Source organism: Crinia signifera, chromosome 1, assembly GCF_055691185.1.
Source record: "Crinia signifera chromosome 1, ASM5569118v1, whole genome shotgun sequence".
Classification (NCBI taxonomy): Eukaryota; Metazoa; Chordata; class Amphibia; order Anura; family Myobatrachidae; genus Crinia; species Crinia signifera.
In genome coordinates this window covers 187,604,634-187,630,676 of record NC_139217.1, presented here as the reverse complement: position 1 = coordinate 187,630,676, position 26,043 = coordinate 187,604,634, and the positions used below count along the sequence as shown (strand labels likewise).

Sequence of the window (26,043 nt, the reverse complement as noted above, 5' to 3'; positions counted from 1 at the left end):
TGTGTATAAACTGTACACACTGTGTTGCTGCACTATTGTCAAAAAATAAATCTCCTAAATTACTTTGGGGGCATGGTGGCTGTAGTAGTGAGGACAGAGCCTCACTAATTCACACGGCAATGATTCTGTCTGGTTGCCCGGTAACCAACTTCCTTATATCCAAAAGTGAGAGACCTTTGTAGGACAGGGGACAGAGTAAGTCAGTTTTCAGTTCTCATACAATTTAAAGACACATAATGTACATTAGTTCATTCTTCGCTAGAAATATTTTTTAGATATTAGTTAAATTCACATCATTTGTACAATAAAACATTGAAATGGTCTTTTAAATGAAAATCTATATCTCTAAATCCATAGTATTTATTTTCCTGTAATAGCTCGGTACCATTTAATAACATTGTCTATATACATATTTGCTCTTACCCGGAGAAATTCTTTGAAGGAAATAGAGCATATAAAAGTGTGTTGTGGTTACACAAGAGTGGGTTCAGTACGCAGAGAATGGATTGGCAGGGCTAACAGAACACATCTGTATCACTATCTCCTGATGGCAAAAATAGAAACACTAACATTTATAGATACTCCAATTCACATAGAATAGGGAGAAATTACATTTTGCTTGGAGCACCCTTTCCCTGCCAAAGACTGGTCCTTAGGAAAACACAAATAGGGATCCCTTTCCCGAAGCAAAATGTTTATTCACACAAAATACAGCCGAGCGGTAATAAATCATTACCCAATATAAATGGCACAATAGTATCACTGGGATACACGTTTCCGCAGGTCAATGGTCTTCCAGGTATCTGGTGGTGCTTCTTATAGTACTGTTCTAGGGGGTGATGTATCAAGCTTTCTAGAGAGTGGAGAAGTTCATTTTTAGGTAACATTTCCTAGAATGTACTTGATAAATACTAGTTAGGAGCTGATTAGGTGATTGGGCAACTCCTCTACTTGTCCACCCTTTAGATGGCTTGATTCCCTTTTACTATAATCTGTTAAGGCTAAGGAAATACATATGAATAGGGGGTATGGGTTATTGGGTCGACCATACATTGGGTCGACTACTAAAGGTCAACACAGCTTAGGTCGACAAAGAAAATAGGTTGACATGCTCAAGGTCAACAGGGTTGGAAGGTCAACACAAGCATTTAGTCGACAGTGTCTAGGTAGACATGGGTTTTTCACTTTTTTTTGTCCCGGATGTCGACATACTCGACATGGACACCGTATCAGTGCACCGTGTCCCCTCACATGGCTCGCTGTGCTTGCCATATTTTAGGCACGGTGCCTCGCTATGCTCCGCACACTATTCTATTCTTCCTCCATTACCTAGTGGAAGGTAGGGCATGAAATACGGTCTGTCGGCACATGTCAGCTGAAAAAAAAAGCAAAAAACCATGTAGACCTTTTGACTGTTGACCTAGACACTGTTGACCTAATACAGGTTGAGTATCCCTTATCCGAAATGCTCGGGACCACTAGCATTTTGTATAAGGGATTTTTGCGGATTTTGGAAAAAACTGTTTTATACTTACCTGGTCTCCCCTGGCAGTCCCCCGATGTCCATGGTGTCCCCTATCGTCCACAGCAGCCTTCAGAACCCTCTTCAGTGGCATCTCCGGTCACAGGGGTGCATTACACAAGTGTGCGGGTGCTCCGGTGACGTCACCAGTGTGCCCGCGCAATGCATCCTTGGGACCAGGGATGCCAGTGGCCGTCGTGGACACCGGGTGACGAGGTAAGTATGAAAAAAGAGGCGGGGAAAAAATATTCTATAAAATCACGGTTTTCAGAATATTTTGGTTTTTGGAATACATGGATAAGGGAAACTCAACCTTTACTTGTGTGGACCTTTTAACCCTGTCGGCCTTGAGCATGTCAACCTATTCCATGTGTTGACCTAAGCTGTGTCGACCTTTAGTGGTTGACCCAATGTATATGCATGTCGACCTTTAATGTGTAAACCCAACGATGGCATACCGTGAATAGGTGCTATGAGTTTCTAATATCCCCACACCCTCTACTGTGTCCTTAGTGTTGCAGGCTTCACAGTGTGTTTTATTGTATCTACTGTATGTGTTTTACTGTGGGTAAACTCCTCATGGAACCTTTATTGACAGCAGCTGTTTCAGACGTGCAGAGGGGGTAAATTAAAACATTGAATTGACTTGAAGGCCCTCATTTATGGGTATATTTGTGGGTGCGGGTAGGGAGGTTACCTCACCAGGTTGCAGTATCTGCAAATATTATGGTTCCCGTGAATGCAGAATTTACTGAATTGCCCAACACTACCGTGAAGCCCCGCCTCCAGACTCTGTTTGGCCCACAACCCTTTTCCTAATAGAGCAGGGCTGACCAGCGTTGGTTGAAAACATTGCGCTTGTTCCCTGTGAATGGTGTTATACCATCAAGCTTAGCCACTGATAGTAGCATCAATGGTGAACATCAATGATTAATCCACCATCGGCCATCCCCACTGTGCAGTCATTTGCTGTTTTCCTAGTGAAGTGAGCAAACTAGGGAGATATATGCCATGAATCCGTGGTTCCGCTGGGAGGGGCAGGACCTAGGGATGGAATTCTATTCTAATTGTGTAATGTTAGCATCACCCCTTAATCAAACCTGCACAATAAGGGGCTCATGATGCAACTAGTCTGGCCCAATCTCCATCACTGCCCACCTGCTTCTGATCTCCAGGCTTCTTCTTAAAGTGACAGTAAGTATAGTATAGAGGAGACCAGGGCCGTAACTAGGGGGGGTCTCCTTTTCCCCTCCCCATGTCGCCATTGCCAATAAACCCCAGTTTCTATCAATACAGTAACTGCTGCATCCCCCAATACACATTACCCCTGTTCTCTTATAAATAATAAATATATATATTTTATTAGTGACTGCTGTGTCTGCCCCTGGTTCGCTCTGGGTCCCTCCCTTTGCTGTCCACAGCTTGCTTTATTGCCTTACTGTGTCCCCCTTATTGCCTTACTGTGCTTACAGTACTGCACCCCCCTAACACTGTCCCTACTACCCTCAGCAATTGTGGGGAGTTTGTATGTTCTCCCTTTTGCCAGAGTTGTTGTGATATTTTTAGTTTTGGCCCTAAAGGAGACCTCAGACATGGCTGACCAAGACTGAATAAGGATTTGCTTGGATCACTATGTTACAATATTATTAGGTACTTGTGTATTTTCATGGAGGCAGCGTCTCTGTCCCCTTGCGGGGCTCGCTTCGCTTGCCCATGCTACGGGCTCAGTGGCTCGCTACGCTCGCCACGCTATCTAAAATCAACTCCATGCCAATGTGGATAGTGGGGGTATGAACTATTCATGTTGGCATGGACTTTATATTAGAAAGTTTGCCGAGCGCCGAACCTGGAAGTAGCGGCCCGCCATGCTGCCACCGTGAAACTAAAAAAGTACCTATTATTATTATTATTATTATTATTATTATTATTGATATTTATGTACAACACAGTGTATGCAGCAGTTCTTCCACAGTCTCAGTAGTTAGTATGTAAATGATCAAGCTGTGCTTTAAAGATGTGTAAACGTAATGCAGTATATGAATGGGAATCCTGTTAAGGTTACGTGTTTATTTAAAAATAATTTTTAAGGCCTACTCATGTTGCTAAAATAACATTCCCTCTGGCAAAATTGGCCACATTCTGGCTGTTTAAATGGCTCTTTGCAAATAACTGATCATGCATCTTACAAATAAAACACCTATTACCTTGAAATAGTTTTGTTTTGCAATGCAAAGAGCTAATGTGTCACAATTTTTTTTATCAGAGATGGTTTATGATTTACAATAACTAAGTGTACCTAAAGCTCAGCATGATCACCAAGATAACCTGGCATTATAGTGTATCAGCCATTCAAGCTGAGATACTCCCAATTTATCTCCAATTGCCTGGAGTCCTATAGGAAATGCTTGTGTAGCATCAAGAACCAATCACAGGCCAATCTCTCTGAGAGCAGTATCTGCAGTATCTATACACTCTGTGCTACAAATAAGCTCCGTCCCCTGTGGGATTTGGCAGGTCTGGTGCAAGTGGGAATTTAGTATTTAAAAAACAGATTTGGGGAGACGTCTAAAGCATAACTGACGTGTGCTCTCAAGTATAGATAACTGACTAGATGGTTGTCTATTAAAAAGAGTTGTAGAGAGATCATAAGGAAATACAACAAGTTATCCTGCAAATACATGTATAAGAAAAGCTTCCAATTTATACGGAACATATGCAGGGCCAGAATGACGGGTGCTGGATGACTGAGAGACAGTCGGGATTCCGACAGTCATTACACCGACGTTGGAATTCCGACTGTTAAAACCCTGACACTCGGGATCCCGGCGGCAATCGGCTATTCTCCCTCATAGGGGTCCACGACCCCCATAGAGGGAGAATAGAATAGGTGGTGAGCTCACAAGGGGCTTCGTTGCGCTCCCCTCGCTGTCTGAGTCCGGGCAGTCAGGATTCCGACATCGGGCTAATGACTGTCGGAATCCTTACTGCCAGTGTGCTAAACCACACCCAGATTAACAATGGGGCGGATGGAGCTGCAGCTCCAGGCCTCAACATAAAAATAGGCCCATTATCATGGCAGCATGAAGATCACCAGGCAGGCACTACATGGCCGGATTGGCCATAAGTCATAAGTTTTACAATTGCATTTCTATTTTCACACATTATGCAATGTGGGGGGAGGACCCCATGCCTATTTTTTTATATATATATAATTTTAACAGAAATCCACATACTTCCATTATTAAAAAAATTGCCAGAAATCATAATCGAATTCTGAATTTGTGTAAAAAAAGTCATACCCTATTACATTTGGCTGTATTGTGTGCTGTAATATAGATGCTGTCCTCTCCCTTAATTGAGTGACCAGCATTAACGCAGTGGTGCCGCCCCCACACATGCACTTGTCATCTCTATTAGCGCACATTTGGACAGGCCCTATACTTGGTACGATGGATCCATGTTACATCAGCTTAGTCTCTGAGTATGGTCACCTTCCAAATGTTGTCAATTCCATCAGTGTTGTCAATGTGCCCAAATCAGATCTGAATGCAGGGCTCGGTGGCAGTAACCCTTTCTGGGGGGGGGGGGAGAATAGAATAGGTGGCGAGCGGAGAGAGCCACCGTGCCTGCAGCATGGCGAGCGCAGCAAGCCCACAAGGGGCTTTGTTGCGCTGGCCATGCTGTCTGAGTCCGGCCAGTCAGGATCCCGACATTGGGCTAATGACTGTCGGGATCCCGACTGTCAGAACAGCATACCACACCCTTCTGGGGCACAGGCTTTCCCCCACCATTGGAAGCAGCCTCTTCCTCCCCATGGCCATCGCAGTGCCAAGTAAGTCCTGGCTTACTCAGCGCTGCACACAGAGAGAAAACCGTTCCATGGTGCACATGGGCAGGAATTCACTTGTGTGGGGCGGCGTAGGATGGCTTTTACCTGATCGCTGGACTCTGAAAACCCTCGGCCCAGAGATAAGGCCTGAATCGGGCCCCATGTGCAAATACCCCAATGCCATCCAGTGACTCCTACGTAGCCACAAGAGGATGTGTATCCGTTTTGCACACACAGCCCACAGATCCATTATTCTGAATTTGTCTGACTCAGAAAGACATGTTCAGGGTGAACAATAACAAGATGTGGCTGCTTCATGTCCTCTGTGATTATAAAAAAAATGTGTTTGGCATCAGCAATGGTCACCTATTTGTATGTGTATATATATATATATATATATATATATATATATATATATATATATATATATATATATATATATATATATATGATACAGAAATCAGGCGGCACTCTCGGATTCAATAATAACGTGCAGAAAGTGATATTTATTATCATAATTGGATAATAAATAGCACTTTCTGCACGTTATTATTGAATCCGAGAGTGCCGCCTGATTTATGTATCCTGTAGCAGGACCGGAGGGTCCATGCTAGAAGGCACCGGGTCAGCACACATTGGGCCTACACATTGGGAGTGCCAGCCATCACACAGTGTATATATATATATATATATATATATATATATATATATATATATATATATATATATATATGTATGTGTATATATATATATATATATATATATTCAATTAAAGAACTGTATAGTGGTAAAGCATGAAGATCCATAAGCCCTCAACCATATGAGGAGTGTCCCATGTACAGTATATACCATATAATCACACACTCATAAGTAACCATAATATAAATAAAGACTCGGAGACATGAATTTGGCAGAATAAAAGATGGAATTTATTTGAAACACATTAAGAATATTCAAATATGTTTAATGAACTAAATTTTGGTGGCAAAGGGGCCTATTCGGGAATCAGTGAGAAGAGTGGAGGGGTGGACCAGTGGAGATGTTACTCATGGCAACCAATCACACTTCTCCCCTCTTTCACTGCATCATGAATAGCTCCCAAAGAATTAAATCTTAATAAAATGGATGATCTGCCAAAAAAAAAAAAATATTTGTTTAATTGAATGCCAATTAGCCGAATTAAGACAAGCTTCAGGGCCAATCAGAAGCAATATAAAGACACATGAGGGGAAAGTGGGTTGGGGGAGAGAAAGGATAACACAAGTAAAACTCGGCAAGAGGTGAACCCAAAACCCTGCTGAGGGACTGAGGAATTTGAATTGTTGCCAATTAGCCAAATTTAAACGAGCCAAATTAAGTCCGTCAGTTCAGGTAAAAAAGGTAAAATCCCTCAAGACTTCTGCTGACAACAGCAGCAAGTAGCTAATCCCCGAGTAGGGTAGACAGGGGGAGACAAGACAACAATGACACGACCAGCTGTAACAGTACTTACGTCCTCGGATTTCCTCTAAAGATGACGCAGGAAAAGTCTGCTCAGGCATCGGGAGCGGCACAGGGGGCAGATGGTGTTAATGTCCAGCCACTGTGTCAGGCATGAGATGTGGAAAACATGCCTGCAGGATGTGACCGCCACTTCCTCTCCAATCCGAAACTGGGAGATGCAGATGGGGCAGGACTCTACAGCGCCTCCTTCTGTAAAGGTGCATCTCCTGTAGGATGGAAGGCGGGCAAGGATGACTGCTGGTCTTCGTGCTCCTGCCACTGCTGGTGCTCCTGAGGACGGCACTGCTGCTGGTGGTCCTCCTGATGTTGGGGCTGCTGCAGATGGTACACCAGAAGATGGTCTGCGGCGCCCTGACCGTAGCCAGGAGGTGTTCGGATATGGCCCAGTTCCAGTTAACTGGGCCAATTCCCTCCGGCTCATCGTTGTTGGTAAATTGCACCAAAGGTGCACAAAAAAAAAAAAAAGAAAGAAAACACAGATGTTAATGTGCGCTGATCAGTGATCACTGGTATTACCTGGAGTAAACTCTGTAAAAATTGGTTCTCTCTAGGGGGGGCTTTTTTTCTTGCACTCACCTCTGCCTCTGCTCAAGAAATGCCAGTGAGAGGCCAGTGCACTGAGGTTTTATACCTGGCATGTGGCATGCGGGCGGCAGTTGGAAATGGCTGTTGGTCTCTCTGCCCATAACCCACATCATCTTCCCACTAATACTACACAGTAACTCATTTGGGAATCAGTGGGAAGTGACATATTAGTGCTAAAGAGTCACCACAAAAAGAACAGTGTGGTTTGGGGCATCTACTGAAGCCATCTCCGTTCTGCTGCTGGGCCCAGTGATTTTATCTGTCATTGCTGCTGCCATCTCTGCTCCTTCTTTGATGATCTCTGTGATCATATATACATGTTAGTAGGTGCGGCTCCTAAAACATATTCCTCACAGGATCAGCAGTATTTTTATTAGAATATAAATTGGGGGGACACCACAACAGTGTATTATGATTGCAATAAATGTTCATTTCTACAGTATGTTCAATTTATTGTAAAGACAACTACTGCAGCCTATCACAAAATACCTGCATCCTGAGTAGCCCAATCACTGCTTATAAGCTGTGTTACCCTGAGGAATCTAACACAAATACGGGGAGAATATACAAACTGTACACAGTAAGGGCCATGGAGAGAATCGGGCACATAAGGGGGAAATTAACTAAGATGTGTATTCTACTTCACATGTGATGTTGCTATGGGCAACCAATCATAATCTACTTCTTATTTATTTAGTACCTTCTAGAAGGTAGTAGATAGGATCTAATTGGTTGCCCATAGTAACATCACATTTGAAGTAGAATATACATCTTACTAAATTTCTCCCATAGCTTCAAGGGGATCGTGTGAATATATTATGCTAGTGTGTGTGTTATTCATGATTCTAAGGGTTGCTGGAAGCAGCAGACTCTACCCAGAGCCGGCCCTAGCCTAAATGACACCCTAGGCAAGATTTTGGCTGGTGCCCCCTAGCACCGCCACTAGTTCCGCCTCTGACCCTGCTCCCCTTTCCCAGCACCATCAACCCTCATCATAGCAGTCATCATTTTAGTGCTCCTACCCGCAATATTTTAAATAGAAACAGTGCACACATTCGGTGCGCAGCCCAAACAGGGGTGTGTTCTTGCTGGGAAGGGGCATGGCCACACAATAGTACCCCCAATTCAACTGATGCCACACAGTAGTGCAACTTTATTCACATTATATCATGCGATGGTGTCCCTTATTCACGTTACATCACACAGTAGTACCACTTTACCTTATTACATTACTGCTCACATTATTCACATTATACCCTTAGGAGAAAATATTGTATTTGAAGCACCTCCATGGCCACACTGCAACCTAGCACAAAGCAGTGCGTGCTGGGCAGAGGAGAAGAGCTGCAGCTGCTGCTGTCACTTAAGGGGAGGGGGCCCGGCAGGGGCAGATTGGGACTGCAATCCAGCCTGGGGGAACTCGTGCAGCAGCCCGGGGGGGGGGGGGGGAGAGCGGGGCATTGGGGTGCTGGCGGAGGCTGCCCGGGGGGAGGGGTGGTTGGGTGGAGCTAGCGGAGGCAGTCCGGGGGGTTAAGTTAACGCTGCTGTAATGCCGGGGGAGCGAGGTGGCGGGCAGTGTTTCTTATGCGGGGCGTGGGGGCTCAGCTGCCCTGCTTCCTCCAGGTGGGGAACAGGAGCAGTGGAAGCCCATGCTGACGCCGCACACAAAGTACCATGGAAGGAGCTGTGCGCTATCGCGCATGCGCAGCAGCCCTCCCGTGGCCATTTTGGATGTGGGAAAAGTGGCAACAAAGTCCAGGGGGAGCGCGACCGGTTTTCCGGTGGGCCAATCCGCCCCTGGGGCCCGGGGTTTCCCACTGGGCCCTTCCATCAGACTTTGGCCTGGGTAGTTTGTACCCCCTACCCCTTTCTCTCAGCACCCCTGATAATACAGCACAGTAATGCCCCTTACACATGACACACATTATTAATGTCCTTATAAACATAATGCCCCTTACACATTATGCCAACCTTTATTAATGCCCTTCATACACATAATGACACACATAATGCCCCTTACACATATGTTGCATATTATTAATACCCTTATACACATGACACACATAATGCCCTTTGCACATATGTTGCTCATTATTAATGCCCTTATACACATGACACACATAATGCCTGTTACACATATGTCGCACATTATTAATGCATTTATACATGACACACATAATGCCCCTTACACATATGCCAAACACTATTGCACAACCAACCCACCCGCAGACAGCACTCGCACAGCCACTAACACTGTGACCTCTGCCTCTGCTTGGATACAGATGTTTCCTCATACATCTTTCCTCAATAGGCCATGCAGCTCCTGGCCAGTTCTGCTAACGTTGGGTGCATTTTTTGCTGAAAATTCGTCTTATTTGCATTGTTATGTGACCAGGACACACAAGGAGCTTCCGATTATTAAAATTATATGTGGCATGGCTATATTCTGTGTGCGACTGTGGCTGTACCTGAATACAGATTGCTATGTTACAGTGATTTCCATGAATACACTATTTCATATGCAGATACAGCCTTACTCACACACAGAATATAGGCATGCTGCATTGGTGACACTATGGGGGTTATTTTGGTTCACTCTTTCTGACAAATTCCTTCTTAGATGGACAAAACCAAGTGCACTGCAGGTGGGGCAGATGTAACTTGTGCAGAAATAGTTAGATTTGGGTGGGGTTTTACTTCAAAGTTAGATCTATATTGCAGTGTAAGAATAAAGCAGCCAGTATTTACCCTGCACATAAACAAAATAACTCACCCAAATCTAATTCTCTCTGCACATTTTACATCTGCCCCCTGCAGTGCACATGGTTTTGTCCATCTACGAAGGATTTTGTCATATATCAAGTTTGCACACTAAAATTCGAGTAACCCCAGTATTCGCCAGTAAACTGCTCTTTTTTTAATTGGTTTAGGTTAAGTGTACCCAAAGGCCACCTAGATTACATGACTTGACCGCAGCCTCCACCCTTCTCTGAGTTTTTTTTTAAATTACATTAATTGACTCTGCAGGAAACTATGGAAATGCAAAAGCCTCCTTATTTGCAAAGCTCGTAAATTGCAGGGACAGTACGTACTCGCAACATCTCTGTACTATATAGCCAAGATAATAAAACGAGAAGAACTCTCCTCAATGCCAAGTTATAAAACTTGCTGCACAGAAATCTTAAATAAACCTTAGTGCAAGCGAAAGACTAAAAGATCTTAATATGTATACTTTGGAGCAGAGAAGGGAAAGGGGGGACATGATAGAAAGTTTCAAATATATCAAGGGCATTAACAAGGTCCAGGTTGGAGACATTCTTCACAGGAAGAGGAGCAGCAGAACACGAGGACATGCACTGAAACTAGGGGGAGGAAGATTCAGGGGAAATTTGAGGAAGAATGACTTCACAGAAAGGGTAGTGGATAAGTGGAATAGCCTCCCATCGGAGGTGGTAGAGGCAAATACAGTAGTACAATTTAAACATGCTTGGGATAGGCATATTGATATCCTTACAAAATAATAAGGATCAAATATGGTTTGAGGTAACATGTTTAAAAAGGGGGCAGATTAGATGGGCCAAGTGGTTCTTATCTGCAGTCAAATTCTTTGTATCTATGTTTAGTATCCAACTAGTTAAAAGATCATCAAAATGACGGCTTAGTTCCTATCTGCTCCTACCTTCAATCTCTGTCTTCACAGCCCCCACTGTTCATATCCAGCAAGTTGGAAACAGATCATTTGCTCCATCAAATGGCCTCTAGTGGTTGCTGGGGGTCAGGTGCGGATTGGCCATAAAACTTAGAGGGTAGATTCCCAGTAGGCCAACGCACCTGTGTGGCCACTTATCAGCCAGTCACTTATTTTTAGGATCTGCCCTGCCCAGAGTAGTGGCCCGATCCCCCTCCTGTCCTCCACACACAACATTTGCAGGTTCACAACGCAGAGTACCGACGCTGAAAATACTTATCTTAGGCGGGTGCCCAACTTTATCCATTATCACATCTGTTAAAGGGACATGAGTGGGTGCTGCTGGGGTTGTACCAATTTCTGGGATGTTTCTGGGCTGCATTGGGGAAGGAGTGAGGATAGTTGTTATAGTTAGGGTATTACAGTAATAAGTTGTTTGTCTGCATGATGGTCATTTTGGGGTCTGTGTTAATTCTCTGTGGGGGCAATTGGGGTATTACATTAAATGCAAAGGTTTGTGATTTGTCACAGCAGATTAACAGTCTGGGGATCACTAGACTGCCAAGCATATATAATCCAATGGCTTCCGCCCAGGTGTAGTGATCTATTAATCCCGCCTATTTTGGTGTTAGCTTCTCCCACATTTGATTTGGTGCTGCCCACATGAGGCCACTCCTGGAAATACTTCTACGGCCACTTTTAGTTCCAAATCCACCCCTGCTGGCGGTACTTCAGAGTACTTCAGAGGTGAGGAGTGTGTATATATATATATATGCACTGCCACACATACGCTCATAGTTGATCTTTCATTCTCGATGTGCAGTAAAACGACCTTGATTTTATCAACATACCAATAAAACTAATATATGAGATATCTGTATAAAGGTCACATACAACCAATAGAATAAAGACACATGTTCAAATTAGTGAAAGCCTTATCTTAATGCATTTAATGTATTACATTGCATGTATTTATCCAAAACCTGTTTGTGCACAATTTATAAATAGTTGTATTTTTTCATTGTTAAATAGAACTGTACAGTATAGAGACAAGGATGTGGTTAGGCCATATCTCATTACAAACCACTCATATAGTAAATGTTTTGATAGCAAATTTGTTTGGCTGCCAAAAACTGCAATGTGTATAAGCCCTCAAATAGAGGCTATCATGTTTAACATGTTTTCAGGATCTCTGCAGAGCCAGATTAAGTGCCCATGGGGCCCTAACAAAGATACTAGTTTAAGTCCCCCCTTATCCAGTTGTTTACCCTATACACACTGATCACTAGGAACAGGCCACATTCTCATCACACATCTGGACACCCAGGGCCGATGCAAGGCACCGGAACGCCCCAGGCGAAGGAAGGGGGGGTGGGGTGGCGGCGCTCCGGGGGAGGGGGGGGGCTGAGGGTTGTCCTTGTCGCAGGGGTACCTGCGGTGCTGTGTATTAAGCTGTCAGCGGTGGCAGGGTCCCTGCAATGATTAGCAAATAACTAGCGCTATCGGGCGGCGGGAAGCGCTTCTGATTTTGAAAACACTTGCCGCACGCTGATTGACTGAATCTCAGCCAATCAGCGTACGTGTTTTCAAACCCAGAAGCCGCTGGATAGCGCTAGTTATTTGGTAAACACTGCAGGGACCCCGCCGCCGCCGACAGCTTAATACACAGCGCAGCAGGTACCCCCACAGCACGGACACCCCTGCCCATTCCTGCCAGATGGCAGCACCGCAGGTAGTGGTACCCCCGCGACATGGACAACCCTGCCAGCTCCTGCCAGCACCTCTGCTCACCTTCATGCAGGGGGCGAGGGGCAAACTGCCAGGCTCCAGTGGCCGGCGCCCTAGGCAAATGCCTAGAGCTGCCTAGTGGTGGTGCCGGCCCTGAGGACACCCACCTGATACACACACTCTGGGCAGCTCAGAAACAGAGATACTGGCTGCAGAGTGACATTCCAGGCTCAATGCAGTGGCTACAGGGTAATGACTGTGCCTCTCCCAGAGCCCTGCACCCCAGCAGATTGTATAATCCTAGTACGGAATTAGTGACCGTTGTGTTCAGTAACCTGGTTACTATTTTTCTGGGAAAATATGTCCAGGGACTCCAGGTCTGGGGTAGATCAAGGAGAGAAAGAAATTTTGCCCTGAGCAGGTTCAGAAACCCAGTTCTTGATGATGTCCTATTTAAGTAGAGGTTCAGGAATGGAGTTCCTGCTGGTTCCTGCTGAAAAATAGCACTGATGCTACTCAGGGTTGCCTACCCTCCTGGAATGGCCGGGAGGCTCCCAAAAATCGTGTCCTGAAGGTGGGCAACCCTCCCGGTTACCGGCGGGAGGTGGTAGTCCCTGAATCTCCCTGGTCACAGTGGTAAATTACAGCGAGTCGCGGCTTTCTGTGAAGACCCCACGAATTGCAGGATTTGCCGTACTGGGTGGGGCTTGATAACTACATTAGGCCCCGCCCCCCAATATGCTGCTGACAGTCTCCTCTCAGGGCTTCTAGGAGACTTTAAAAGTAGGCAACCATGTGCTACATGTATCATACTGCTGCATACTGCACAGCTTGGTCAGTTATTTCACGTGGTGCTGAACAGGAGAATCTTAGCACCAGCTCCTAAGATCCATGAGACTGTCTCTGAGTACAGAGAAGTTGCTCCCCTAACCTTTGATGAAGTGCTACCCCAAAGCAATCACCCGTACTCCAATCTTGCAGTCCAAGTCCTCTGGTTGTTTTTCTTAAGAAAAAAAGTTTAATTATGTGGGTCAGTGCTTTATTTCCCCTTTGGGCTTAGTGGGCAGTTTCCCAGGGGTGTATAAGGATTCTAGGGGCCAACCCAATGGGAAAAACTGCACTGCTCTGAGGAGCTGCTGCAGTGGGTGGCGGGCAGCGGGGTCCAGGCAGTGGCGTCCAGGCAGCGGGGATCCGGGCAACGGTGGCTGGGAGCACATAACTCTATTTGCCGGGCGGCAGGGTGGGAAGCGCTGCTGGATTTGAAATCATATTGAAAAGACTGGCCAGATGCTGAATTCTTTCTTTTGCCCAGGGGCCCGCACTGATGTTAACACAGCCCTGATGTGGGTTGCTGGTTATCGGCCCCTTACGGATAATCAGGCTCTGGCTCTTTGTAGTAACATCAATCATTGCATTTCCACAGTGTAATGTACAGTGGGTACACTTGGAAGATATTATCACAGTCCCAAAAATCAGTTTTTCTCCATGTAAAAAACTTGTCTTGTAGTTTTGTTTCCTTACTTTCAGGTTTTTAATTTCTCAAGTAATTGTTTGGTCTTCTGATTACAAATGACGTCACAAAATACATGTTACCAAAAGATCCTCATAAGTGTTTCTAGTTTTATTTTTTACTTTCACTGTTTCAAAGTTCATTATTGCCATTCATGAGTCATCACAGACAAGTAAGGTTATGCTGGGATAGCAGAAAGCACAAAGGGTAATTCCTGGTAATGCCATGTAATCATATCTAGCGTAGTTAACAATAAAGTAACTGTAAGCATGTACGGGGAGTGCAGCGATTTCCAGTAATTGTGCCCCTATATCACTTTGGATATCTTGCAAGAATTTATAGCTGACAGTCTCAAAGTCTAAAAAGAGATGTAGTCAAAAGGTCGACAGTAGTATTGTCGACATTTAGCATGTTGACCTCACAGTGCCAACAGTTAAGTCATCATTGTTGTCATGTCCACAGGCGACTGCCAACATTATCCGATTGTCGACAGGTAAAATGTCAGAATGTCAGCATTATTGTGAGATGGCAGGCAGCAGGGTTAGGGTTAGACTGTGGGTTATGTTTAGGTTGTGTGTGGGTGAAGGTTAGGGTTAGGCACGAGAGAGAGAGAGAGAGAGAGAGAGAGAGAGAACAAAACTTAACTAGAAGTGACTGGCACATGACTGAAGGGAACTGGAAGCTGCTGCTGAGCCGCCAGGAGAAAATAAGTCACCACCATGAAAAACAGTTAAGTGGTAATAATGAATGGGTCCATTACTTAATACATGTGGTAGCTAGGGTCTTGGCATATGTTACATGCCAATAAGTGATGCTGAATAGGCCCCCTCAGGAAAACAGCAGCATCAACCTTAGAGAGATCCTGAGGGATTAATTTACAAAATTTTTTTTAAAAAGAGATGATGTTGGCCATAGCAACCAATCAGATTCTGCCTATCATTTTTTAGGATGTAAGGGAGAAATAATAGACAGAATCTGATTGGTTGCTCTGGGCAACATCACCTCTATTTATTTTTAAAAGCTTTAGTAAATTCACGCCTAAAGGCCTATATACCCTAGACCAGGGGTGTCATACACAAGGCCCGCGGGCCAAATCCGGCCCGCCAGACCTCTTCATGTGGCCCGCGCAGCCGCCGCCAGCCTTCACCTTTTATTCTTGATTTTTTTTTTTAAACAAGAAAGCCGCCTCTTCAGCGCATGCGCGGCAGCCTACAAGCCAGAGAATGTCTGCCCTCTAGCGCAGTGCAGCCGGTCGACAACCCCTCCTCCGCTCCCACCTGCTGTATAGGAGCCAGAGAGAGGAAAGAGCAGGTCCGTCGTGGTGAATGGTGCTGCTGCTGCTGTGCGCTCCAGGTCACTTACTGCTGAGTGTGCACTGCACAGTGACCGGGAGCACGCTGCCCCCCACTCCTGGATAGATAGTGCGAGGAGCGCTACTCACAGGAGGGAGGGGGAAATGCGCCTGTGTGAGAGCGCAGCTGTGTCCTTGGTGGTGGAGCAGCTCAGACTGGAGTGGACGCATCAGAGCGGGTAAGTGTCAAACTCTCTGCCTATGTGTGTGTGTGTGTGCACTGGCACATTGCAGCCCATCATTAATTGCTGTGTCCTATGATAATAAGCAGGACATATGCCCTAAGACTGAGTGCTGCCCCCCTGTGCAGGCAGCGTGTGCCCTAATGCACTGCAGTTCACAGCAATAGCAGGAGGGAAATGCTACTGCTGAGTATACAATAATTGAATGCAGTGACAATAATTTATGATAATAAAGAGTGGACACATAGTCCTACAGATACAACAGGCCCTTTGAGGGTGACCAAACTGCTGATGCGGCCCCCGAGGAATTTGAGTTTGACACCCCTGCCCTAGACGATATTGGTTACAATATCGGTCAGAAAGCCCTTTCTGACCGATATTGTATTGTAAACAATGTGAACAATAATGTCTGGTGTGTCCGCTGTAAATCGTTACCGACCCGCTCTCTCGTCCAAACATTTTCAGGCAAGGGAGATCTCGTTAACAACGGTCATGCTGCAGCTGCTGCATGACTGTTGCTCCCCCTGCCACCGCCCCCCCTGGCGTGTTTAATGATTTGGATCCACTTGATTGGATTATTTGACTAGACAGCCTTTTTATTTTCGATCAGATTGTGATGTTTGTCTAACGGCCCCCATACACTTGTCCAACTTCTCTGAGGGACAAGTTGGACCTGAATGATCTTGAACTTCCCCAGCAGCTTCCCTGGAGTGCTAATTGAGATTTTTCACTTGATGTGCCATTTTTTACATGCAATTTGGTCCAGTAAATTGTGTGAGATTGATCTGACCAAATTGCAGATGGGATGGTCTTAGGGGATGCCAAGAGTGCAAAGAGGGGGTGGCCAAAACTGGGAACGTTTGTCAGCCTGGCAAGTTTACAGAACCATGCACAGATCAGTGAGATCTGTGCATGGTTCTGTCCAAAAAAGGTGTATAAAACTAGAATAATCTGCGCCGTACCGGAGATGATGTACGGAGGTCTAGGGGAATCCATTCCATACTACGAATCTGCTCCGAACGGGCTGCCTGAGCTGCCTCCTCTCCTGCTGCCGCTGGACACCTGCTGTGTGGGCGGGACCTCAAGTCACTCCCACGGGGACCAGGTGATAAGTTGAACGCTGGAAAACCACCCCAGAAGTGCTCATGATGAATCTGACGAGATTGATCCTATGTCCAGTAGGATCAATCTCTAGGGTCCGACCCGATGCACACGGGAACACGCATCGGGTCGGAGTGCATGCCAATCATGTGAGATTTGGTTTGATTGATTGTATGGAGGCTTTAAAAAAAAAATCCAGTTTTGTAAATGAGAAGGTACAATCACTTTTTTTTTTTAAATTAGCAGTCTGGTCAAATTTATAATTATCCACTTCATCATAATTATCAAATATTGGTTTGTTTGCTCTCACAGAGATGTTGGCATTCAAATGGTTAAATGTTAATAAAAAAGATTTGCCACAACAACAAACATGGCTGATAAACCTCCCATAGTAGATTAAAAATGTGTCTCTTATACCCCTTTTACACCGCCGAAAAATCCGGGTCAGCGGCGGGTCAGACCCGGATCTTCGGCGGTGTAAATCCCTAACGCCGTGTCCCTTTACACGGGACTTCTACCCAGGTCCTGACCTGGGTAGAACACGGCTAGGACCTGGGTAGAGGGCGGTGTAAATGGGAATGCCGGGTCGGATGACCCGGCTCCCATTTACATGAATAGGGAATGTCTAACCTGCGGACCGCAGCGTCCGCAAGTTGGACGGGTTGTCAGCCTGACACTGACAGCCGGCGCTGCTGTCTGCTATACCCTGCAGACAGCAGCGGCGGCGGGGGAGTGAGGTGAACGGATGCCTGTGTGCGGCATCCATTCACCTCCTGTGCGACGGCGGGGGGAGTGTGCGCGGGGACTGGGGGCAGCCTAGCAGCTTACCTTAGTGCTGGGCTGCCCCCAGCAGCGTTCCGGTCCGGCGGCGGCGGTGATTGGCACTTGGAGATGACATCGCACTGTCATCTCCAAGCTCGGGGGGGGGCTTGCGGGTGCGGGTCGGGCTGTCCACCGGTGTAAATGGCACTAAACGCCGGGTCGCACCCGGCTTGAACCTGGGTCTAAAAAAGCCGGGTGCGACCCAGCGTTTTGGTGTAAAAGGGGTATAAATAGGCTGCTACATTTTTTTGTGGGAAAATGTTTTGAATCTTAAGAAGCAATTTTCAATTGTCCATTATCTTCCAGATCTAGATAGTGAAATTGTAATCTTTGTGTGTACAAAAATGACTGATACAGTAGGTGATAATCCTGGAGGGCAGTCACCTGTCCCTTCCTGAATCTCTGTTCACAGCATACTGGGAGGGGGCAGCCAGGTCAGTGCAGGAGGGGGCATGGCATTGTGGAAGGTGGGTGGGGAAGCTCATTTGCTTATTCAAGTCCCCTGCTTTACAATGTCCAGATTCTAAGGGGGCAGGGCTACAATGTCTCCATTCAGCAGGTTTCGGAGACTTGTCTATTTTCCCAGGGGGCTGGTAGGGCCACCCAATTTTTGAGAGTCTCCCAGCTGTACTGGGAGAGTAGGCAAGTATGATTCACATGTATGTGCTTTCTGTGAAACCATTTAGACAAATTTGTGTATTTAGCAGAAATATAAAGGTAAAGTAAAATAATAAGTAAAACCATAATTTTACTTCTAGAGCTGGGTACACATTAGATGTTTGTCCAGCGTGATGTCCAGAGTGACGGGACCCAGCAGGGTAGCCGGCATCGGCGAGTGCAAACACACCGTCATTGTCGCATGCCAAGTGGGGGCCATAGCTCCTGCACAGACAGACAATGGAGGACATCACTAACAAACCGCGGGAGCACACATCGTTAATGATATAGTGTGTACACATTAGACGATATGCACAATATTGTTGTTAACGATGGTCATAATAGTGCATATCGTGTAAAAAAAGCTTTACTGTTATTTGCAGTTTGTGAAATACCAAAAAGTTAAATACGAGTGAATTGTTGTCGTTGTTGTTGTTGTTGTTGTTATTTTTTGCAAGTATTTTTAGTTGTTTGGGACATATTTACTGTTCATGTATTTGTCATTGTTTGTACAATGCATAACCCTCTTTCAACATACATGGGCCTCATGCAAAACCAATTGCAATGTTACACAGTTCGGACACGATTGAGACAATCATTATATTTTAAATAGATGTTTTATTATTTAACTTGTAGATTTTTATGTTATGCCTTTATATTTATTGTAACATTTTTAGCTTGAGATCTGAAACCTTTAGAAGTAGCTCATTTTGAAATAATACAAATAATACAATTTATTTTTTTGCCGTACCACTCTCCTGGAATGCTCGTTCGTACGGTTCTGAATTCGGCCCCTTCCCCAATGTTCAGTGTTTATGCATACGTGACTATGCACATGCACAGACTCTGGGGTGAACAGCTTCAGCAAGCCATTCGTTACAGGAGGAGCATTATGGGGTCAGGCAGGGGTACACCCAGCATTTTATGGTAGTCCCCATAAATATGCTGGGTGTACCCCTGGGAACACAGGCATGTCAATGCCTGCCCGGGGTGGGTGTTCATGTGACAGCCGCCAGCTGTGGCATGACACTGCTGGCTGTTGGAGCCCAGTGCTGGCTCCAATAGATGGGAAACCTCCAGTCTTTTAACCCCCCATATTTTTGGAACCTCAACAGGTACAAGAGCCCGGTGCTGGTTTCTTAAATACAGGAGGACCCCATCACTCCACCCCCCCCCCCCTCAAGGAAGGGGGGACTCCCCAACGTGTTTTTTTTTAAATCTTACAATAAACCACATGCTCCATTACTAAAAAATCACATATTCCAGTTACTAAAACGCGTACCTTTATGACAAATTACATATTCCTGTTACTAAAAAATATCCAAAAATTGCAAGTGCTTTATGTCTAAAGATTTGCACCTATTGCATCATAGCTGCCTACCCTCCTGCATTCTGCAGGAGACTCCCTGAAATAACAGCAATCTCCCTCTCTCCCTCATTAGTGTAGTAATCTCCCTCATTTCACCTAGCCTACATTACACTGTTACATTTTTTGGGGAAAAGAGGAATGAGAGATACATTTACATTGAATCATCAGCACCATTTCCCAGCACTTTAGCAAGTACAGTAGCTCTTACTAACTGCTTTGGGGCTCATCTACATTTGTATATAAGTCATTTTACAAGATCCCTCTCAGATGTAGCAGTGCACACCCACGCTTCTAGATGCCACGTTCACAATCTCTTTTCACAATCTCTCCATATGTGGATCTAGCTACGTCCCTTGGGTGGAGCATGACATGTCCCCTCAATGCTACGCTTTGCAAAATTCTACTATCAACTATAATCTCCCTGAAACTAGTTTTCAAAAGTAGGTAAGTATGATACACATGTGCGATATAGTGTGATTTTTTTTTTAGCTGTCTTAAAAATCGCACCTATTAAATCTCGCACTTGGTCTTTCCTACATCTACAAGTACACTAGTTATCTGTGGCATTCACCAGTAATGATCTGATTTTACTTTAATGATTTGATAAATGCTATTTTGGAATACCAGGAATCAAATCCATTTCCGCTCTTGCAAGATCCAGAGACTGTTATAATGATTGTGAGTGCAGTTCCAGCCATAGCAAAATTAACTTTGTGTACCAAGGCATTTAGAAAAAAAATACTAATAATGGACACTACAGGGTGCTGCTATTGTTTTCTTGTATTCCTGACACAGGCTCAGTGCTACAGGACACTATTGCACAAGTCATTGCAAATGTTCTTACAGTAAAGCTGGAAGTAAGAATACAAAGTCCTTAAGTGTAATAGAACTTATGACAACATGACAGAAGATAAAGCTGCAGTTCAAAGATTACATAGTTGGTGGCACGTCATTCATTCATTGTGTGTTCTTTTAACAGCTGGGCAAATCAGTCTTTTAAATGCAGTGTTTAATTAATATATATTCATCAAGGGCCCCAGATCATGCACTCTGTAATAGCCAAATCCCCACTTGAGGTTGGTCATACCCTTATTCATGGGCCCCTACCACTGCATTCCCCCGGTGGGCCCTCAATGCCCCAGTCCGACAGTGCCAATACATAGGGTGAAATGTAATAGGATGAGAGAATCAGAAAGTGAGAGATTTGGTGAGAAATCTCCAGTTTTTTTAAAGCGGCAATCATTTACACTGCAAAACTGGTTTTCGTGTAAATGATTGCCATTTTAAAAAAAATGGAGATTTCTTACCAAATCTCTCACTTTCTGAATCTCTCATCCTATTAAATTTCCCCCTTAATGTGGTGTCACTCAGCCTAAAACACTGTTTTACTGACACAGTTGCAATAGTTACTGTATAAACTGCGCAGTGGAGTTTGCAGAGGCACCAAAGGGGATAATACTTACCTAAGCCTGGTCTTCTTGGAGGGTTTGGACTCTGGTCAACTGCTAAGGAGGCATTATCCCACTTTGCACTGCTGCTAAATGGGACAAATGTGAATCGTCTCAAAATGGACATTGACAATTTTACATGTCATCAAGTTCAACATGTGACCATTACGCATGCTGACGGAGAGAATGTCAACAATATTATCTTACTCTAGCCACAGTCTATGCCTAACCTCAGCCAAACCTCCCAACATGACCCATTCTTTGAGGAACATTATGCTCTGTTCCTGGACTTCCCTGGTAATGTGTGATTGCCATTACCTGTGGTGAGCTAGTTAATTGATAAGAAAGGTGTGTCACCACAGGTTATGGCAATCATACATTACCAGGGAAGTCCAGGAACAGAGCATTGGGTCCCTCCTGGAGATGGTCATGTTGGAAGGTATGTGATTGACCAGCTGCATAATAAAAATTTTCTTTTTGGTATTAGGATGCATTTCTTATAATGTATTTTATTTTTTATACTGTAATACTTATTATGTAGAAGTGTTTCAACTACTAAATACTATGTCAATGCCAAATTGAATAAATATGACATTATAGCATAAAGTACCTCCCCAGTGGCGTAACTATAAATTTTGCTCCCCCCTGCCAAAAAAATTGTGGCGCACCCCCCCCCCGGACTCCTCTCCAGAGTGTTTCCCCAGTGTGTGATATGATACGTCACACGCATAACGGAGAAGCTGAAGCAGGATAGAGGAAGATAGACAAGCAGACACTGCTGCTTCCCTTGGCTCCGACGCATCCCAGGCCGCCCTAGCACGCCCATCCATGCCCCCATCCTGTACAGAGTAGCCAATAGCCGGCTCTGTGTACACTCAATTGAATCAGTGGGGGGATTTGTCATCTCTGCCATGGCCGCACCCGCGCTGCGGCTGACTCGGCCAGTGCTCAGCCAGTTGACAGCGACAGGCAGCAGCATGTCAGTGCGTCAAGCAGGTTCTGGCGCCCACACAGACCCCACTGTGGTCTTCTCCCCAAAGCGGCAGCTGGGGCTGCCTTACAGTAGTTACGCCACTGTACCTCCCAAACAGTCCTGCTTCTGGCTTGACAGTCTCACCATCCCACCCATGTTCTGCAGTGATTCCTATGGGAAAAAGTTGGGAAGAGATTGGGTGAAAACTGCAACAGTAGTAGTAGTAGTATGTTTATTTATAAGGCGCCACAAAGTGTCTGCAGCGCCGTACATAGCAAACAAAAAACTAATTACAAGGTAATGTACAGGGTGTGTTGATAAAATACAGCATAAATAGGGGTATAGCTGGTAGAACTAAGATTAGCATCAGTTCTGAAGTAGGTGTGGAAATTGTCGAGGAGATTGAAAATGAAGTAGAGGCAGGGAAGAACCGGGCAGGAGCACTGGTGAGATAAAGAGGTAGGGTGAGTACGTGAGGAAGGAGGGCCCTACTCTTAAGAGTTAAAAGATTAAAAGGAGGTGGGTGGACGAACGAAAAACAATAGGATAAGTAGGAACGGATGGAGGGGTAGGGTAGGCAGGATTGGAGGAGCAAAAGAGGTTAGGAGGAGGAGGAATAGGCTAAACAGAAGAAGTGGGTTTTGAGGGAGCGCTTGAAGGAGGTAAGGAAATCAGAAAGCCTGATGGGTGGCGGGAGGTTGTTCCAGTGCAGGGGGGCAGTGCGAGAGAAATCTTGGACACGGAAGTGGAAGGAGGTGATTAGGTGAGAGGTCAGTCGGCGGTCGGCGGCGGAGCGAAGAGGACGGGAGGGAGTGTGGATAGAGATCAGTGAAGAGAGGTAAGGAGCGGTGGAGGAGGAGAGAGCCTTGTAGGAACAAAGCATTGTGTCCCTCCTGGAAAGGGTCATGGTGGGAGGTATGCCTATCCCTAATAGTGACATGTTCACAATGTAGACATGCACAGTGTTGACAGTTTGAACATGTTGCATGTCGAAATTTTGAACAAAGTTGCTGACATTTGGAACCATTGGCTATTACGATGAAGACATTATGAAAGCATGGCAGTAGAAATATTTATACTTGAATTTTCTTAAAACAATGTATTTTATACCTGGCAAAGGAATAAATGGCAAGAAAATATAGCACTAGTATTAACACCCCTTACTATTACACACTTACTATTACTAAGATTACCTGAATTATACAGTTCAAAAGAAAGTTTTTATCAGTTTTTACTACAGGCAATAGTGCATGTGTCTTGGTTATACAATGTTCACAAATATATTGGGTAACATATTTAGGAGACTAGCAATTTGTGTGAGCTAATATAAGTTCAATTAATGTCACCAATGCACTGAAATGGACTTCTCCACTGTGTATTGTTTATCTGTTCATATACCTGGTTACAAAATGTTTTTTTTTTTCCATTAGGTTAAAACACTGTTTCTGTACCAGAATGAACCCACGATCCTTGCAAACATCAAGAGAGGCTTGGCAAGCATGTTCCAGATCCAGCTCAGCCCTGGTACTGTCACTGAGGTAATTGTCTTGTAGGATGTGGGCAGTTAGAACAAGTGGCAGCTTGTGGCCCAGCAGTTAGGGGGGCCCAAGTCCTTAGATTCCAATACAGATCATTTCCTGTGCCCATGAGGTCTGTGGGTGTATAGCAAACATAGCATAGGAATATGAGAATCATGTTCCGATAGTGGGTAGAAAAGAAAGTATGAAATGTGTAGGTTTGTACATGAACTTCAGCACCTGTTTAGAAATACTGTACTGTATTATTGCTTTTCTCAGTCTCTCACGCCCAGCATGTACAGTATCAGTAATGTCAGGGTATGTTTAGGTAGTTTTTGTTTGGGGCGTTTTCACTGAAATTACTCATGCCACACAATCATAGCAAATTTATTTTCCTGTTTATCAGCATTCATTGTGGCTGAATAAATTGGGGCGAGACGGTTTTCTCGCAAGTAATTGGGCAGTATTCAATACTCCGGATTCACCAGGGATTTTTTTGCGAATCGGGCTGTTTTTACTCCTTGCAGTGAATCTTTTTCACTGAAAAATCTGATTCACCTTGTTCAATGTTCACTGTTCACACTGTTGCAATGGCACTTCTCCCCACTTGAGGCTTACCCTCCAGGGGGGAATTCAAATAAAAGTGCTATTGAATAGCACCAGGATTGGTACTTGTATATTATCTGGGCGCCCGATTTAATGTAAATCGCATACGATATCGCATACGTTTTATCGACCGATTTGCGGCCGATTCGATCCACGATGCGATTTAGCGGCCGATTTGCGTCTGATTTTCCAGGAGCATTTTCCTGGTTTTTCACTCTTTGCATTGTGTATAATTATATCTATTCCATGTGTTATACTTTTGTCAAGGAAAGCAAAAGATTTGCTACACCACAAAATAATTAACCTGTTCATAGATACTGTACATATGAAATTTATCTCAAATTGTTGAAACAGCCTTAATCCAATAATAAGCAGGATGCCTTAAAAGACTATGGGGCCCATTTATAATATATTGCATCTGGGTGCAATATAAGCACCCAGGATTGCATTGCGATCTGTGATTGTACTGGCGCAATGTATTACAAAATACTCACCTGGACAGGGGTGTTCCGAAAGGAGCCTATCCCAGCAATGTACTCAGCATGAAAGTGGGACGCATGTGTGGTGGTCCCACTGACCACACCTGCGCGGAGACCCATTCCATGAAAGGGTTGCGGAGGAACCCTCTGCCGGATGCACATGTATGTGTAGCCCATAGGTTATAATGGGTAGTTGTGGGGGTTAGAATTCCTGAAATTGATTGATAAGTGTCATAATCATATTTCCCATAGAAGAATATGTTAGTGCGGCTGCCAGCATGAATGTGAATCTCTAATAACGGCTACCCCCATATACACATTTTCCACGTGATCGTAACTATTTGCAGAAAACGTGTTTTGGGGTAAAAAAAACACACATATTTTATGATAAATGGACAACAATATGATCAGGCAATGATGGAGATGCTAATTGCTTTATAATATTATCTGTACAAATAGATGCCAACATTCTTGGTCTGAGCCCAGATACATGGGAATTGAACAAAGATCCGGGTTCTAAAACATTTAGAAATTTCCTGATTTGATAGGATATCCCATGTATAAAGTAAAAAAGATATACCAGCACACATCAAAAATAAAAAGTTTACAGCCCAAGAAGTATTCAGAGATCTTTATAGTGTGAAAAATCTATTCTTGATGATTTTATTTTCCAGGCGGATGTTTCGGGTAACTGTAAAGTGACCTATCAGACACGACAGAAGCAGGTGACCAAAACCAAGGATCTTGACAGCTGCAAGATTTCAAAAGCTGGGTTCACAAATTCTAACAAGGTATTAAAAACAATATATATATCTATGGATATACATTTACAGTTCTGCTTTAACGATGGTTTGTGAAACTATCATATAAGATTTGTGTTAAATAGGAAAGAGGTGAGGAGTCTAATGCACAAGGAACACAAGGGGATTTGAGTTCTCTAATTTCTAGAATTCAGGTCATGACCCTCTGAACTGGCTCCGGAGTCCGTACTGTGGTAGACTGGAGTGTGGCCAGCAAGCAGGGTCAGTACATAGAGTGGACTTGCCAATGCCAGAAGGATTAAATAATAAATGGTCAATTACTCACTTTACAAGCTGTGGTCAGATCAGGAGAATCAGGATACAGGCAATGGATGCTCAAAAAGGGTGTGGTATAGGGTTCCCACAGTCAGGA

The 26,043-nt window shown here is 44.6% G+C and overlaps 1 protein-coding gene across 2 annotated transcripts in view; it reads left to right on the top strand.

Annotated features, from left to right (window-relative positions):
- The window catches only part of MTTP (microsomal triglyceride transfer protein), a 147,305-nt gene that overhangs the window by 70,709 nt on the left and 50,553 nt on the right, over window positions 1–26,043 (top strand). For both annotated transcript variants that reach the window (XM_083179042.1, XM_083179044.1), the window contains exons 4-5: window positions 23,699–23,806; window positions 25,545–25,661. In XM_083179042.1, coding sequence (XP_083035168.1) covers window positions 23,699–23,806; window positions 25,545–25,661 — 225 coding nt within the window. The remainder of the gene's footprint in view (window positions 1–23,698; window positions 23,807–25,544; window positions 25,662–26,043) is intronic.